Source organism: Chiloscyllium plagiosum, unplaced genomic scaffold, assembly GCF_037043375.1.
Source record: "Chiloscyllium plagiosum isolate Xiang-an unplaced genomic scaffold, Cpla_swu_hap1 HiC_scaffold_7, whole genome shotgun sequence".
NCBI lineage: Eukaryota > Metazoa > Chordata > Chondrichthyes > Orectolobiformes > Hemiscylliidae > Chiloscyllium > Chiloscyllium plagiosum.
The window spans coordinates 95,105,982-95,122,785 of record NW_028270145.1 but is presented as its reverse complement, the minus strand read 5'-3'; the positions used below and the strand labels follow the sequence as shown (position 1 = coordinate 95,122,785).

The 16,804-nt window shown below is 39.9% G+C and overlaps 1 protein-coding gene across 38 annotated transcripts in view; it reads left to right on the top strand.

Annotated features, from left to right (window-relative positions):
• neb (nebulin) overlaps positions 1-16,804 on the top strand; it is a 297,385-nt gene that overhangs the window by 217,908 nt on the left and 62,673 nt on the right. For all 38 annotated transcript variants that reach the window (XM_087989288.1, XM_087989277.1, XM_087989285.1 and 35 more), the window contains 7 exons: positions 2,246-2,350; positions 4,012-4,122; positions 7,020-7,124; positions 8,843-8,953; positions 9,665-9,775; positions 11,675-11,776; positions 11,874-11,978. In XM_087989288.1, coding sequence (XP_087845414.1) covers positions 2,246-2,350; positions 4,012-4,122; positions 7,020-7,124; positions 8,843-8,953; positions 9,665-9,775; positions 11,675-11,776; positions 11,874-11,978 — 750 coding nt within the window. The remainder of the gene's footprint in view (positions 1-2,245; positions 2,351-4,011; positions 4,123-7,019; positions 7,125-8,842; positions 8,954-9,664; positions 9,776-11,674; positions 11,777-11,873; positions 11,979-16,804) is intronic.

Sequence of the window (16,804 nt, the reverse complement as noted above, 5' to 3'; positions counted from 1 at the left end):
CTATCGCAAGATGTCAATTAATGGTGGCTGAGGGATTAAATGGGGCCACACGGCTGTCTTGCAAATAGCACCCCTTGAAGGGATGCCTCACTATCAGCCAATCTGTTCACTAACCAGCAGATGAGACCCCCACATCAGCTGACAATTCATAGTCATTGTGATGTTGACAGTGATATTGTTATAATTTAGGAACACTTGTGTTCTTTAAATATCAGGCAATGTCAATATACTCAAGCAGTATTGCCTGGATACATAGGTTTAAGGAAACTGATGTATCAAGGTCAATTTTTAATCTAACTCACTTGGCATCAAATTAAATGGAATGCTGGATTCACAGCCTAACCCTACCTTCTATTACCTTTACCCTACCCCATCCCCATAATATTACTGTTCCCTGACTTCACTGGAATAGAAAATTGACCTGATATCAGCATTGTACTTGATCCTAAACACAATACAAGCTGAGGGAACAGCACCCCAATTTTTTTTTTGGCACTTTACATTTTTTGGATTCAACATTGAATTCAACAACTTTATACCAAGAACTTTGTTCTCCATTTTGTTTCCCTGACTCCTATCTGTGTCTTTTAATCCCTTACCCTCTAACCTGCTCCTTCTTCCTTTCTGTTCAAATTGATGCCCACTCCACCTGCCCATTCAACCACACCGCCACACACGCACGCACATACATGCACACACTTTCTACACTGGAAAACCGGTGGTTTAAGCTAAAGTTGCCCCAGTGTCATTGTTGTATCTTGAAGTGAAAAGGTCTTTTCATGCAGGTCTGAATTGTCTACAAGCTGTTCAGGTGCAATTACATCATGATCATAATGCTTCACGTGTGAGAAAGATTATGAATGTGGCTTTGGGGCTAGTCCAGCTGCGCAACTAGATATTTTGCTAAGTTACACCAACCACTTCAGTCACTTGCATTAAAGACATACTGTTGCTTGGAGAAATATTTTACAAGGTAATTGACTTATCAAGAGAACGTCGTGATATTTTCTACAGTATAAAGTCCCTATCCTATTGTCTCACAGTTTCTATAGCCCTTTTTAAATTTTCTGATAGTTTCATACTGGTTAACTGCACCAGGGACTCAGGTTCTATTCCAGCTTCAGATGGCTGTCTGTGTGGAGTTTGCATATTCTCCCTGCGTATGTGTGGTTTCCTCTAGGTGCTCCGATTTCCTCCCACAGTCCAAAGATGGGCAGGTTAGGTGGATTGGCCATGCTAAATTACCCGCAGTGTCCAGTGATATGTGGTTAGGTGGATTAGCCATGGGAAACGTTGGGTTAGGGTAGGGGGTGCAGATACAGAGTTCCTTGAAAGTGGAACCACAGGTAAATATGATAGTGACGAAAGCCTTTGGTATTCTTTCCTTTATTGGTCAGTGCCTCGAGTAGAGGAGTTGGGAGGTCATGTTGCAGTTATACAGGACATTGATTAAGCCACCTTTGGAACATTACATGCAATTCTGGTCTGTCTGCTATAGGAATGATGTTGTGAAACTTGAAAGAGTTCAGAAAATATTTACAAGGATGTTGCTACGATTGGAGGGTTTGAGCTAAAGGGAGAGGCTGAATAGACTGGGGCTGTTATTCCTGGAGCACCGGAGGCTGAGGGGTGAAGTTATCGAGGTTTATAATAACATGAGGGCATGGATAGGGTAAATAGACAAGGACATTTTCCTGGGGTTGGGAGTCTCCAGGCATAGGTTTAGGGTGAGAGGAGAATAATCTAGAAGGGATCTGAGGGGCAACTTCTTCATGCAGAGTGTGTATTGAATGAGCCAGAGGAAGTGGTAGAGGCTGGTACAATTGTAACATTTCAAAGGCATCTGGATGGGTATATGAATAAGAAGGGTTTTGAGAGGTATGTGTCAAATGCTGGCAAATGGGATTAGATTAATTTAGGACATCTGGTTGGACTGAAGGGTCTGTTTCCGTGATGTATATCTCTATGACCTTATGAACGAGCAATCACTGGTACATTGTATAACACATCTGCCAGTGCTCATTTAGTGGTAATCCATCGCAAGTTGCTGTCATGATAAGTGATAGAAGGAAAAAAGGAAATAAATTTTAGGTCAGCTTTGTGAAAAAAAAAATAATTATGGAGAAATTTTCAGAATTTTCGGAATTAAGTTGAAACAAATAACTCACTGGAATTTTTCATCCAAATTATCGTATTGGGACTTAGTTCTCTGGTTTCAATGATATTTCCATTGCTTGATTTGTAGCTTGATTACAAGAAGAAGTATGAGGCCACCAAAGCCAAATGGATGTGGACTGTTGACAGACCTGACTTTGTGCAGGCTCACAAGGCCTCACAGCAGCAGAGTGAGGTAAGAGGAACAATAAAATACTCTGTGGTGATGCAAATAACTCAATCCTCTGTGTGCACTGATATAATGTATTTCTATAATATACAATCAATTTTTATCAAACTAACCTCAAATTCACTATAAAATTAAGTTAAAACCAGGTGGAAACTATGATTAGACAATAGCACAGATTGAATTTCAAATTAGGAAATTATTCTGGGGACTAGCTAATTTATTATTCCAATAATTTTGTGACAACAAGCTGTACCTGTAGGTGTATACATGCGTCATATTAAATCATAGTAATATACAATACTGGTATCTCATTTAAAAATTTTTGTTACTCCTGCTTAAACACAGCCAAGCAGATTTTTTTTTAACATTCTGTCGTGGGATCTGGGTGTCACTGCAGAGGTCAGCATTTATTAAACATCCCTGTGGTATTTGAACTGAGTGTCATGCAAGGCCATTTCAGAGAGAGGTGAAGTGTTGACCACATTCCTGTGGGTCTGATCTTGCATGTAGATCAGATCAGGTTAGTGAATCATATGGGTCTTTATGAAAATGGACGGTAATTGTCATGATTACAATTATTCCAATCAGCTTTGTATCTCAGTTTTATTAATTGAGTTTTAAGTTTCACGAGCTGTTGTGGGAGATTTGAACACATGTCCACAGAGCTTGAGGCTAGACCTACTGAATTAGTAATCCAGTGACATTTCCAGTATACCATCCTCTTTCCCCCCTAGTTGATAACATCGTTATAGTCCCAGAGGACCATAGGGCTAATCTCTCATTGAAGAGAGATGACTGGTAGTGGGTTTAATCTGGAGAGGGGTGAGATTGAGAAGGTAGGACCGTCATGCTTGTACAGGAATTGAACCTGCACTGTTAGTTTCACTCTGCATCACAGAAGTAACTAGTAATGCAGCAATTAATTTCTAGCCTTTCTGAGGAATGATACTCATATGCTACATATTACTGAATATTCACTTTGTTCAATGATGTCTGAAATAGCGTAGTAACAATACACATGATCCAGAAAAAATAGAGCAATGAAGTCACATAATATTCAGAAAAAGTCTGGCCAATATCGAGCTGTACTAATTGTTGACAGAATGTGTAAAACAAGAAGACAGGACTGAGGCCAAGTGCTGGCAAATGGGATTAGAATAAGTTAGGATATCTGATCAGCATGGATGAGTTGGACAGAAAGGTCTGCTTCCATGCTGCACATCTCTATGACTCTGTAATAATAACTGAAAGCTCAAAACTGGAAGAAATGTGCTCAAACAGCGAAAGAGAACCAACAAATATAATATTCACCATAAAGGATTGGTTTTATGACTTGCAAACTGCCTATGTGCACATTGGGGCCACTGGGTAATAAAAGATCAAATGCCACCTCATTTGCCTTTGTTATTCTGCAAATCAATGACAGTGGAGTTGTGATTAGTCAAAAAAATTAATTGCTATTAATAATTCTACAGGAAACACAAATTTTTAGATGGAATCAATGAAATAAAAATGAAAGTAATGTTCAAATAGTTTGAATTGTAAAGACATAGGAGAGGAACATTTGTTTGTTAGATTCAAACACCCTATATTGAGTTAGTGTAATACTGCATGATGCGGATGTTTACTTACTGTTACCCACTCCATCTCTTTGTCGTGTGTAATAGGTGGATTACAAGTTGGACAGAGAATATTTGAAAGGTTGCAAGATCTCAGTGCCTGTCTATGGAGATAAGAACATGATACTAGCTGTAGAAAATACAGAATTGGCTAGTGGGGTAAGTACTAAGGTTTAACAATTTGGCACTTGATTCCTATCATTGTTGGGACCTGAGCACAATTCAGCCTTTTACTGACAGGATTACTATCTCTGTTCTGCTGACTATCCCCATTTGGCATTTCTTGGTCAGGAAAGTACGTGATATATCTGACGTCAAGCTCTACCTGTTCTCTTCCACTAATGTGGTTTATTACCAATCTCAGATGGGCAACTCTGATACATTAGTAGTGATGAGTCTGTAGCTATCTCAAAGTAGTATCTAATAGATGTGGGTCTATAGCACAGCATTATGATCATTTAACTCAAATTAACATTTCAGTCCCAGAGATGGGTGTGAGGACTGGGTTAAAAGCACACTTAAGCACCAAAGATGATCAGCTGATATTTTCAACAAAGCATGTTAGTGAAAGACAGCAGCAAAAGCTTGACACCATGTGAAACTCATTCATTCCTGACAAAGTAATGTCTAATGTTGATAGTGATTGCCAAAATTGGGAATGCCAATCCTGTCTCTCATATTTTATAAACCGGAATAAAGCACGAAGAAGGAAATTCTTGGCATTTTCATTGTTTTTCATTCCTGGTACGTAAAAAATGGGAAAAACAAGATCACAATTAGCATCAGTGCAATGTACTCTGCTTAACAAAGTTTAACTCATTGCTCTAGTATTGTTTCCAAAATTTGCCTATTTGGTTTTCAATTACCAGTCAGGAATTCAAAGCAACAACGTTTTTATTTTCTGTGTCAGGTAGTGCCCCTCTCTCCAACTCCAATCTGCTACACAGACAAATTTAGAAGAAAGATTTTTCTGCAGAAGTTACAGATTAAGCAAAATTTGCTAGGCTACTGCTTTTTCTTATTGTCAGGCAAGGTGTAAGTTGGGAGGGGTCGCTGGGTTTGTGGTGGGTTGGGAGAGTTACTTTTTCAAGTGTAACAGAATGTAAAGCATGATTAAGAAAATGTTCAAAAATCCATTTGTAGAATTACATTGGGAGAATTCCTACCAAAGTTTAGGTGGGCCGTTAGCTCAGTTGGCTGGTTTGAAATGCAAGGCAATGCCAACAGCTTGGGTTCAAAACCCGCACAGGCTTACATTGTCATGAAGGAACCTCCTACTCAACCTTTCCCCTTGCCTGAGGTGCTGGTGTTGGACTGGGGTGTACAAAGTTAAAAACCACACAATACCAGGTTATGGTCCAACAGGTTTATTTGGAAGCACTAGCTTTTGGAGCGCTGCTCCTTCATTAGGCAATTGTGGAGAATAAGATTGTAAGACACAGAATTTATAGCAAAAGTTTACAGTGTGAGGTAACTGAAATTATATATCGAAAAATGACCTGGATTGTTTGTTAAGTCTCTCATCTGTTAGAATGACTATGTTGGTTTCACTTTTTTCATAGGTAAATCGCAAAACGTTTTTTAAAAATTACATTCTCAAGTGAACTTTAACAATTCGTGTCATGTCGGCCCAGATAATGTATCGAAGGTGTTAGTTTCCCTGTGTGAGACTGACTGTCTGTGCCACAATGGTCAGATTGATTCTAATTTAAAAAACAGATTTACAGAGAATCACATGGATTCATGCTGTTTTTGAGCAAAGTAAACTGTAATTCTGCGTGTGTGTGTGTGTGTGTGTGTGTGGAGGGGGAGGCTATGAGTGTCTGAGAATATGTGTATGTGTGTGAGTGTGAGTGTAAAGGGGTGTGTGTGTGTGTGTGGGGGGGGGGGTGGGGTCACCTGTAATGTGACATGAACCTAAGGTCCTGGTTGAGGCCATCCCCATAAGTACTGAACTTGGCTATCAGCCTCTGCTTGGCCACTTTTCGTTGTTGCTTGTCCCGAAGTCTGCCTTGGACGATGGTCACCCGAAGCACATATAAGGTTGTGGGGTGAATTTGTACTTGCAGAATTACAGCTTACTTTGCTGAAAAACTGCATTAATCCATGTAAGATTCTGTAAATCCGTTTTTTAGATTAGAATCAGTCTGAACATTGTGGCACAGACGGTCTCACACAGGGCACCTCGCATCTTCAATACATTATCTGGGCAGATTGTTAAAGTTCACTTAAGAATGTAACTTTTTAAAAAAACGTTTTGCGATTTACCTATGAAAGAACTGAAACCAACATGGCTATTCTAACAGATGAGAGACTTAACAAACAATCCAGATCTTTTATTTTTCAGTTATATAATTTCAGTTACATCACACTGTAAACTTTTGCTATAAATTCTGAGTCTTACAGTCTTATACTCCACTTAGTGGGCGGCACGGTGGTTAGCACTGCTGCCTCACAGTGCCTGAGACCCGGGTTCAATTCCCGCCTCAGGCGACTGACTGTGTGGAGTTTGCACGTTCTCCCCGTGTCTGCGTGGGTTTCCTCCGGGAGCTCCGGTTTCCTCCCACAAACCAAAGATGTGCAGGTCAGGTGAATTGGCCATGCTAAATTGTCCGTAGTGTTAGGTAAGGGGTAAATGCAAGGGTATGGGTGGGTTGCGCTTCGGCGGGTCGGTGTGGACTTGTTGGGCCAAAGGGCCTGTTTCCACACTGTAATGTAATCTAAAAAAAATCTAATCTAATCTAATCACAACCATTTAATGAAGGAGCAGCGCTCCGAAAAATAGTGCTTCCAAATAAACCTGTTGGACTATAACCTGGTGTTGTGTGATTTTTCACTTTGTATGCTCTCAGATCAAGCCACTTCCAGTCTTCTCTCTCTAATGACAGAGTCCTATGATTTGGTAAGACCACAGTGACTTTACCTTTACCTGAGTTTGCAGGGTTCTAGTGGGGAAAGCAGGAGAGGAGGATTCATCAGATAGTTCTTACAGATTTTGCAGAGGCGTGAGGGGCCGTTTTTATCGCAAGATACTAATCATTTTGTGCCATTCACAGATAAAATACCAGCTGAAACACAAGAAAGAAAAAGGCATTTTCCAAGCAGTTCCAGACACACCACAGATGCTCCATGCCAAATCTGTTGCTCGCCTAATGTCTGAGGTACTGCAGTCATTTTCCATCAAGTGTTGCTAACTGTTGAATTAACCAAGGTTGCAGAAATGTCATTCCATAAAGCTCCATTTAATCTACTGATGAATTTACTATGTTATTGCTCATAATGAAGAAAGTGAGGACTGCAGATGCTGGAGATCAGAGTTGAAAATGTGTTGCTGGAAAAGGGCAGCAGGTCAGGCAGCATCCAAAGAGCAGGAGAATCGACGTTTCGGGCATGAGAAGGGCTCATGCCCGAAACATCGATTCTTCCTGCTCCTTGGATGCTGCCTGACCTGCTGCACTTCTCCAGCAACACATTTTCAGCTATTGCTCATGATGGTTTGGAAGTCAGGGCATTACATCAGCAATTCAGAATAACATTATCTGGACCTTAAATTTAATAAATAAAACCTGAAACTAAAAGCTAATTTCTGTAATAGTGACCATGAAACCATTATCAAATATTGTAAAAACCCATTTGATTTACTGATGCCCATTATGGCAAGAAATCAGCTGTCCTTACCAAGTTTATGATTAATGGTCTAGCAAGCTGCTCAGTTCATGGGTGTTTCGGGATGGTAACAATGATGCCCTTGCCAGCATTCCATCCCATGATGTAATTAAAAATTGCAATTTCATGCATTCTGTATGACTGGGAGGTTAATACATTATCACTTTAACTTGACATCCTAATTTAGGTCTTTCGTGGTTAATTAATTAGAATAGAGTGTACAGAGGAACCTCAATTATCCGAAGGACACGGGCGGGAAGTACTTTGTTCAGGTAATCAAATTCCAGATAATCGAATGCCGGATAACATAGTAACATAGCCAAGCATCTGGACCTTGCAATCTTGCAATCTTGCAATCGAATTCTGGATAATTGAGGTTCCTCTGTACGTGCTTCTAGGATTAAGTTATCTTTTCTCATTCTGTGCTAGGTCTTAAGTTTAACTCATTGGTAACATGTTACATCCTTTGTGTCTGATGTTAAAGATTGAGGATATGCTCTGTACTGATAGATCCATGTGGCATGAGGACAAAAGAGCCTAAGTGAAAAAAAGGCCAGGGATGTACAATTTCCTGTCAAAGAGAAAAACACCACGAAAATGAAATAACCACTGCCAATTATTGTAAAAGTCCATTTAGTTCACTCATGTCCTTGAGCGAAGGAAATCTGCTATTTTTATCTGGTCTGGCCTACACATGGCTCCAGAACCACAGCAGTGCGGTTGACTGTACAGCTCTCTGCTGAAAATGTGTTGCTGGAAAAGCGCAGCAGGTCAGGCAGCATCCAAGGAACAGGAGAATCGACGTTTCTGGCATAAGCCCTTCTTCAGGAACCCTTCTTTATGCCCGAAACGTCGATTCTCCTGTTCCTTGGATGCTGCCTGACCTGCTGCGCTTTTCCAGCAACACATTTTCAGCTCTGATCTCCAGCATCTGCAGTCCTCACTTTCTCCCTGTACAGCTCTCTGGGCAATCAGGGATGGGCAATAATTTCGGGCCTAACCAGCACAATCCACAAGTGAATGAATTTTTGAAAATAAATTTAGTAAATTTTGGTATTGCAGTTTGATCAAAAAATGGAGGGATTGTTTACTGTCTATTTGTGGCTTTGGAATGATTATTCTCATTTTCGCTAAATGCAAGAATTTCTTCAACAGTTTTTGTTTCAACTGCTCTTAAGTTACTCATTCATTCCTTCCTCATTCTGCTTTGCAGAAAAAATACAAAGAAGCTGTGAAGAAGGAACTTCCCAATGCTGCTTACATGAAGTTGCCTGAGACCCGTGGGACTTCACACGTTAGAGAGGTGTCTAAGTTACTGAGTGGGGTGAGTATTCACACGTTATCATATTTTATGCAAGAAGCTTAGTCTTTCTATATGTGGCCGCACAAAATTGCCTTGTGGTCTCTGTTTCTGCAAGTCTGTGACCCAGTTAAAATTAGGCAGAGAGATAAGTTTCGACCGAATTACCCCAATGACATGCCAACCAGAATTTTGTTCTTCTGCCATGACCATCAGTGACTGAATGTTCCTCACCCATTTCATGCAAGTTGTGGATTTATTCTTCCCTCCTTGTCGGTTCCACTTTCACTTCTCAATATTCCCACAAGCATGTTACAGTAGTGCTAGGCCTCAGGAAATGGAGGTTAATGCTGGATGTGCCTCTATGGCAGGCAAGTGGTTTTGGTTCTCAGTCATTAAGATTTCTTCAGTATCCCTCGCTGGATTCTACAATGCTGTTCTATTTTCCCAGCTATTGAGTTTCCACCCTTGCACTTATTATATCTCAATAAAATTGAGGACTCTAGAGGCAGAAAATGAAGGTCATACATCTAAGTAGTAGGTACAGCAGACTTGTTTATTTTATGCTACACCACCTCAGTTATACTGTAAAATGAAAGGACCTCCCATGCTGAATGGCTTCATTTACATTCTAAACTTCTGTATTATTCTTGGATGCATTATGGAATTTTTAAAAATGTAATGAGGACTCATGAAGCATTACCTGATTGTTAATATGAATTTCTTTGACCACAGAAACTGTACAAGAAGCAGTTTGAGAAAGATAAAGGCAAGTCCTCATATTCCATTATGATGGAGCCTCCAGAAGTAAAACATGCAATGAATGTGGCCAAATGTCAGAGTAACGTAAGCATGCTAATCATTTTGCATCTTTTCTTTCAGTTGCATGTTTTCTTAATCTCTGTATTGAAGTAAATGTTGGTCAATTTCTTTTCCTACGAGGCCTGGACTCCATTTTTAATGTTAACTAAACTTTTGTACCGCTACAATGAGCAGCAAACAATCCAGCTTTGCTTTATTCAAAACTGACCAATTAATGGTCGACTGGCTCAGAAAGAAAATCATTAGCTATCTGCTCCTGCGGTTTCAATGGATGTCATTATTAATTTTTTCCCAAGGGTATGATTACAGCTGTGCCTGCTATGAATGCTTTGCTGAGTTTCAAAAGCTCAAAAATCATTTGTCTGAGTTGAAATTTATAAGCTATAAATCAAAATTTGCGTTTGAGAGGCCATTACAGGATTAGCTATCTTTGTGTTAATGAATAAAATTTTTGTTTTTACAGCAGATTGATAACTTGAGATTTAATTCTTTTCATGAAATAGAGATCTCTTATCAAAATTGGGTGTATAGTAGTGGGAGCTCTCTTTGTTTGGGTAAACTGGATGAGTGGTTATGGAAGATATGAGAGAGAATGGAATATGGTATATGAGTGAGGGACACATGTGGTGGAATGGAGGTGAAGGATCAGGGTTTCAGGTCCTTAAGGCCTTTCAAACTGGGTCAAAGTCTCAGAGAACCAAAGCAGGCATTTTATTAACCTCACCTTAGCATGTGTCCAGCTCCATGGCTACTCTCAAATGCCTTCATCCTCTGCTTCCCTCTCCATCCAGCTCCCAACTTGGCTAGAAGGAAAATATGGATGGTAGGGAGAGTTTTAAAAAAACTAGATCTTCCACAATTTAGCTTACAATCTCTTCGAATCTTTTAACTTTAAAATAAACATTCCCCTCAGCAGCCAAATTTTGTGGCTGTTTAGAGGTGCGAGGAGTCCTCTCTGCAGAGTATCTTGTGAATGCAGTTATATCTAGACAGGGGGATCTCCTCAAAGCCTGGCAGGTGAGCTAACTCCCAGTCTGCTGCTCAAGCCTACCTACAGGCAGCTCAACTGTTCCCACACAACTCCAGGATCCTAGAGACTAACCAGAGAATTTTGGTCAGCTGATGAAAATAGGTCTCATTCTCCAGGCCTTTAGCATGCTCAATTGGCTCTCTGCCACTTAAGGGCAGCAGCAAACCCCATCCAACCTTCAGGAAGATGTCGCAGAAGCAGAATGGAGCCAGAAAATCAGCATGCCAGCCAGAAGCCCAACCTCCTGTGATCTTTTGTCTTCTGCATTCTACTGGGCCTTACAAATTAAACTGCCATTACAGAGGAGGATCTCCAAGATGTTTCTATTAGGCTATGTGAACCTACATGATGCACAGAAAGGTTAATAATCAGATGCAGGTTATTTTCCCACTAATACCTTTTGGAGCCACTTGCCTGGTGTGTGTGGAGAGGACGAGGCCAGCTTGAAATGAAAGTGCCTCGACTGTTTAACTTGCAATCTTCAAGATCAGATAATGATTTGAGATTGGCCAGCACATCCTCTTGCAATTGATTTAATTCAGGCCTTGTGGTCCTTCCCTAATTTCCAAACTGATCTTTTCCACCATGATTTCAGTCAGTCTCTCTTGTATCGCCCTCCACCACTCCACGTCTGTTCCCTTACCTATCACAACATATCTTTGCTCTCTCTCCACATCACCACCACCCCAGCCCATACAGCCTCCATACTGCATAGGACCATGATATATTGTCTGCATTAGAGGTATTATATAATTCCAAGCTCGCCATATCAAATTGGGAAATAGAAACTTTAGAACATATGGAAAGAGCAATTTATTTGGAATGTATTTCTCAAATTTCAATCCTTAGCGAAACAGCATATCAGTGATGATAAAATGTTCTCTGTTCTGCAGATCGATTACAAGAAAGATGCTAAATCCAAACTAGCTTACACATCTGTGGCAGATCGACCAGATATTCTTAAAGCCACTGAAGCTGCCAAGTTAATAAGTGATGTGAGTATGTTTCATTCATTTAAGCAGTATTCCTCAAGATATTATCTGGGCTCAGGTACAGCCCATCACATGAGTTTTGTCTGGTGTCTTTTTTCAGATTGGATACAGGACAAAAGCACGTGAGGAGGCTAGTCGTGGTATAATCAGCCTTGGACGCCCAGACATTGAACTTGCCAAAGAGGTTTCCAAACTCACCAGCCAGGTAAAACAGATAAGGGAATTTATGAGAAGCTGAAGTAGATATCTGAATAACCTCACAAAGAAAACAGGATTGTAAGATTGTCTGAGACTCCAGATTGTGTCATACTGTATCGGCCTATACTAAGTCACATAAGATTGTAGCAAACATGTTAAATTTTGCTATGTTGAATTAGACTGTATCCAATGTTACATTGTAATAGTGTCATAAACTGTCAGAAAGAAGAAAATCAAACCAATGAAATTGAGAGAAAATGGTTAAGCTGACTGACCAGAGAAAGTCTGATGAATCATTCAAGATGCAACTATTCTAGAAGTTTCAATGTCATTTTCAATCAATAACTTCTTTCTTGTGTTCATTCTTGCATGTTGATTTCTATCTCCTTTCTGCTTTACTGTTTATTTTGCAGGTTGTTTGTTGTGATTTTATGCATTTATTTTAAGGTTAATTTTGATGCTGTGTCCAAGTTGTTACTCTCAACTTGTCATGTCTCTTAGTGGTAGCACAATCAACTCTGTAAAGACATTGGTCTCTTTTCTTTCCAGAAAAGATAAGGGTGATGGGTGTCAAAATAGACGTGTTTAAAATTATGACTATTTTTGGTAGAGAATGTTGACTTAATCAACATAAGATAGTCCCTAAGAATTCCAACAGAGAATTATAAAGAAACTACTTATCCAGAGAGTGAGGAGAGTATGGAATTCTCTACCACAAAGTGTAGTTGAGGCATATAATGATGATGTAACTAAGTGGGGCTAGACAATTCTCTGAGAAAGAGGGAAATAGAGGTTTCGGCTCATGGAAGTTGATGGGAAAGGCAATGGAGCATAAAACACTGGCATGGACAAATTGGGCTAGTTGTGTTTGTGCTGTATGTTCTATGTAAATTTTGTAGCATGAAAGCAAATAATAGGAGCAATTTATACAGTAGCAACAGCAACCTGCCTAATAAACTGTCCTTTAAGTGGTAGAAAGACCAGCGATAGAGAAGAGGCAAGTGATGGCTTTGTAGGTAATTTTAAACACTCCTCTCTCCCTAAAAATGGGTGGATCATGGTCAGGTAAGAAGTTAAAATCTTAAAAATGCAAAACAAGAACCAAGACCTGGTCTGAATCTGCAAACTCCCAGATTTAAAGAAGAGAGACAAAGTAAGAACAGAAGAAGTATGAATTATAGACTCATGATTAGATTAGATTCCCTACAGTATGGAAACAGGCCCTTCTGCCCAACAAGTCTACACTGACCTTCCAAAGAGTAGCCCAACCAGACCTATTCCCTACCCTATATTTACTATTGACTAATGTACCAAACAATATGGGGAATTTAGCATGGCCAATTCACCAGATCTGCACATCTTTGGGTTGTGGGAAAAAACCCACGCAGACATGGGGAGAATGTGCAAAATCCACAGACAGTCACCACCCGAGTCTCTGGTGCTGTGAGGCAGCAGTGCTAACCACTGAGCCACTGTGCTGCCCTGTATTTAATGTTTTCAGTTGAGTGGTGCTTTCTGTTTGATTTTAAATGCCTCTGTTAATCAGACTCAGTTGATTCTTGGTTTCAAGAAAAAGTAATTCAAACTGATATTTTGGGCTTTCAACTGGTAAACCAATTGTCATTTCCTAAATGCCATCTCAAGGATCATTCTTCCGAATTCAACATGTATCATTCCAAAGGCACTCAATCAAGTGTACAGAGATAACTATACCCATTGTGACCCCAAGTTATAAGATTACAGGAGCAGAATTAGGCCATTCGATCCTTCGAGTCTGCTCTATAATTTGATAATGATTGATATGCTGCTCACCCCCATTTCCCTGCCTTCTCTCCATATCCCTTCAACCCATTACCAATTACAAATCTATCTAACTCCTCCTTAAACTTACTCACTGTCCCATCATCCAGTGCACTTTGTGGTAGCGAATTCCACAGATTCACAACGCTTTGGGAGAAGTAGTTTCTCTCAACTCTGTTTTAATTTGCTACCCCATTATCTTAACTTCCCCTCCAACACCCCACAATTCATGTTCTTCTTGCTTGGCTTTTTCCTCTGTCTTGTGGTCTCTCTGTCTCAATGCCCTCTTATTAAAAGAAACTCATTATTCATTTCCCATTCAAGTTGGCACTATTCTTTCCCAATATTGGCAAATATCCTCCATCCTCACAGAATCTTATGTTCACTTTACTCACTTCCTCGGTTTAGGATAAACAGACCTTTATCAAAGAATTATTGGAGTGCTCATTGTTGCAATGACTTTCCAAATGAGCATTCTAATTTAGTTCTTTCGCCTGACTTTTCCCACATACTATTGCACATTGTTTCTACACAAATAATCATCCAATTCCCTTTTGAATGCCTCAATTAATTCTCTCTCCATCACACTTCCAGGTAATGCTTTTGACATTCCTAGTCAGTTCAGGAAGATACTCAATCAAGTGTACAGAGATGACTGTACCTATTGTGACCCAAACTCTCTGACTCAGCAAGGGTTCAAAACAACTTTGTACATTTTTTCAAAGATTGCATTTTTTATTCCATATATAATATGATTGGGGATTAAGTATTATCAAGTAAGGGACCATTCCTTTATAATGTTCTGACACATTGTGCTGGGCCCCACTGGTATGGGAAGGGGGACCCCTTGGCTGCACCTTGAATCCCAGGTCATTTTCCAGAGGGAAGATTGACTGGGGCTGGATAAGGAGATAGAGCGAATTAAAAGCCTGTTAATGATTGAAAATGAAGACCAACTGTGCTTTGACACCACATTGGATTTTCCAAGGAAAATCACATTGAATTCTGTAGCCTGCATAGTGCAGTTATTTAATCCCCATTTCAGCATAACAGTGAGTTTCAGAGCCTACAGGAAAAGGTATTGCTCCATGTTTGTGATGAGGTCAGTTATTTATGAACAGCTTGAACATGGAAGACCAACTCACCTAGTTTTCAGGACTACTTTTCAACATAAAGCTGTATATTTCAAGACTTTGCATGCTAACTTAGAGCAAATTGTTGAGAGGATTTTCGGACATTTATTCTATTATGTCACATAAATAGATATACAATGGGTGACCAAAGTTTGATAAACAGGGAAGTTTTGAGTAGCAATTTAAAACGGGAACAGGTGACCAAGAGAAGGTACAAGGTTTAGGGAAGGAATTCCAGAACTTGGGCTTTACGCATCTAAATATCCAATCAGGAATGGAGGAGCAATGGTCATGTACAAAAGGTCAAATTGGAAAGATTTTTGCAGAGATTTCCAAGGATGGTCAAACCAGAGATTGTTTCTGAGATGGGGGAGGATGAGGACATGGAGGAATGTGCAAACAAGGAGGAGAACTTTAAATACAAAATTGTGGTTGAATGGGGAGTCAATATAGGTCCGAAACACAATGGTTACAGGTAATTAGGCAAAAAATTGTTTTCACAAAAAAGTTCATTTATGTACCCCACAGCTTCAAGGTCAAGAGTGAAATGTTGGTTTAAACCGTGAAAAAATTGTGCAACATCATAAATCTTTCCCTGCAATTTCCATTTTATGTTGTGGTAACATTTTGGAGGGAAATGAGATTAGATTAGATTCCCTACAGTGTGGAAACAGGCCCTTCAGCCCAACAAGTCCACACCAACTCTCCAAAGAGCAACCCACCCAGTCCCATTTCCCTCTGACTAATGCACCTAACACTATGGGCAATTTAGCATGGCCAATTCACCTAACCTGCACATCTTTGGACTGCGGGAGGAAGCCAGAGCACCCGGAGGAAACCCATGCAGACACTGGGAGAATGTGCAAACTCCACACTGGCAGTCACCCAAGGCTGGAATTGAACCTGGGATCCTGTTGCTGTGAGGCAGCAGTGCTAACCACTGAGCCACTGTGCTGCCCTTAGATGTGACCATAAAAGTGCAAACTTTCCAAGGAGAATTGGTTAGATACTTGTAAAGAAAAAATGTGTGCTAGAGGGATAAGGTGGGAATGTAACACTAATTTAGGTAGCTCTTACAATAAATCAGGGCAGCTAGGATGACTAGATTCCTTCTGTGATGGAAAGTTCGATGAACTGCTTAAAGCGACATATCCATGGCCCAAGATATTATTGCTTTATTTGGGATATTGAGTCAATCTAATTTTCTTCTGGTTCAACTTTGTGACAGCACATCACCTCTAACATGTTCACCTGATGCTGTTGTAAAATATCTCTCGAGCAAATTACTGCTCAAAGGGCTCAAAGAGTGCTTCAAGAAAATACACATTTTATTTCCTAATACCATATATTGTAATGCATAATTCAACCTGGTGTTTAAGATTATTCCATTCTTTCAGCACCAAGATGCATGTTTAGACAACTTTGGACTTAAGTGTATCATGTATAATAAATGTTTAACGTATCAATCACCCACCATCACCATTTTCCATCTAATAAATACACGTTTAGGGAAATATTGGCATGAGATTTCAATATTTCAGCTCAGAGGTGAATATTTATGGTTAATCTCCACTTTATGAGTTGGTGCATGGGATCAAGCAGGTGATGGATTATGTTGCCAAGAAAATGTACAGGGGTTTAAGATGTCCATAGAGAGCATAGTGAGCAATGAACAGAAGTTAGTCGTCTACACCAACATGCACAGTTCACGTTTTATATTCTGTGTATATGTGAGTCCCATTCAAAGAAGGATTTTGGGAAGCTTCAATGTTGATTTGTGCATTGCAATCTCTGGTATATGATAATAGCCAAAATCCATTATATTGTGAAATATGTATAATCTATCATTGTATGGCAAAACTGAGCTGAATCCTGCTTCTAACTAGTCATTTACTGACTG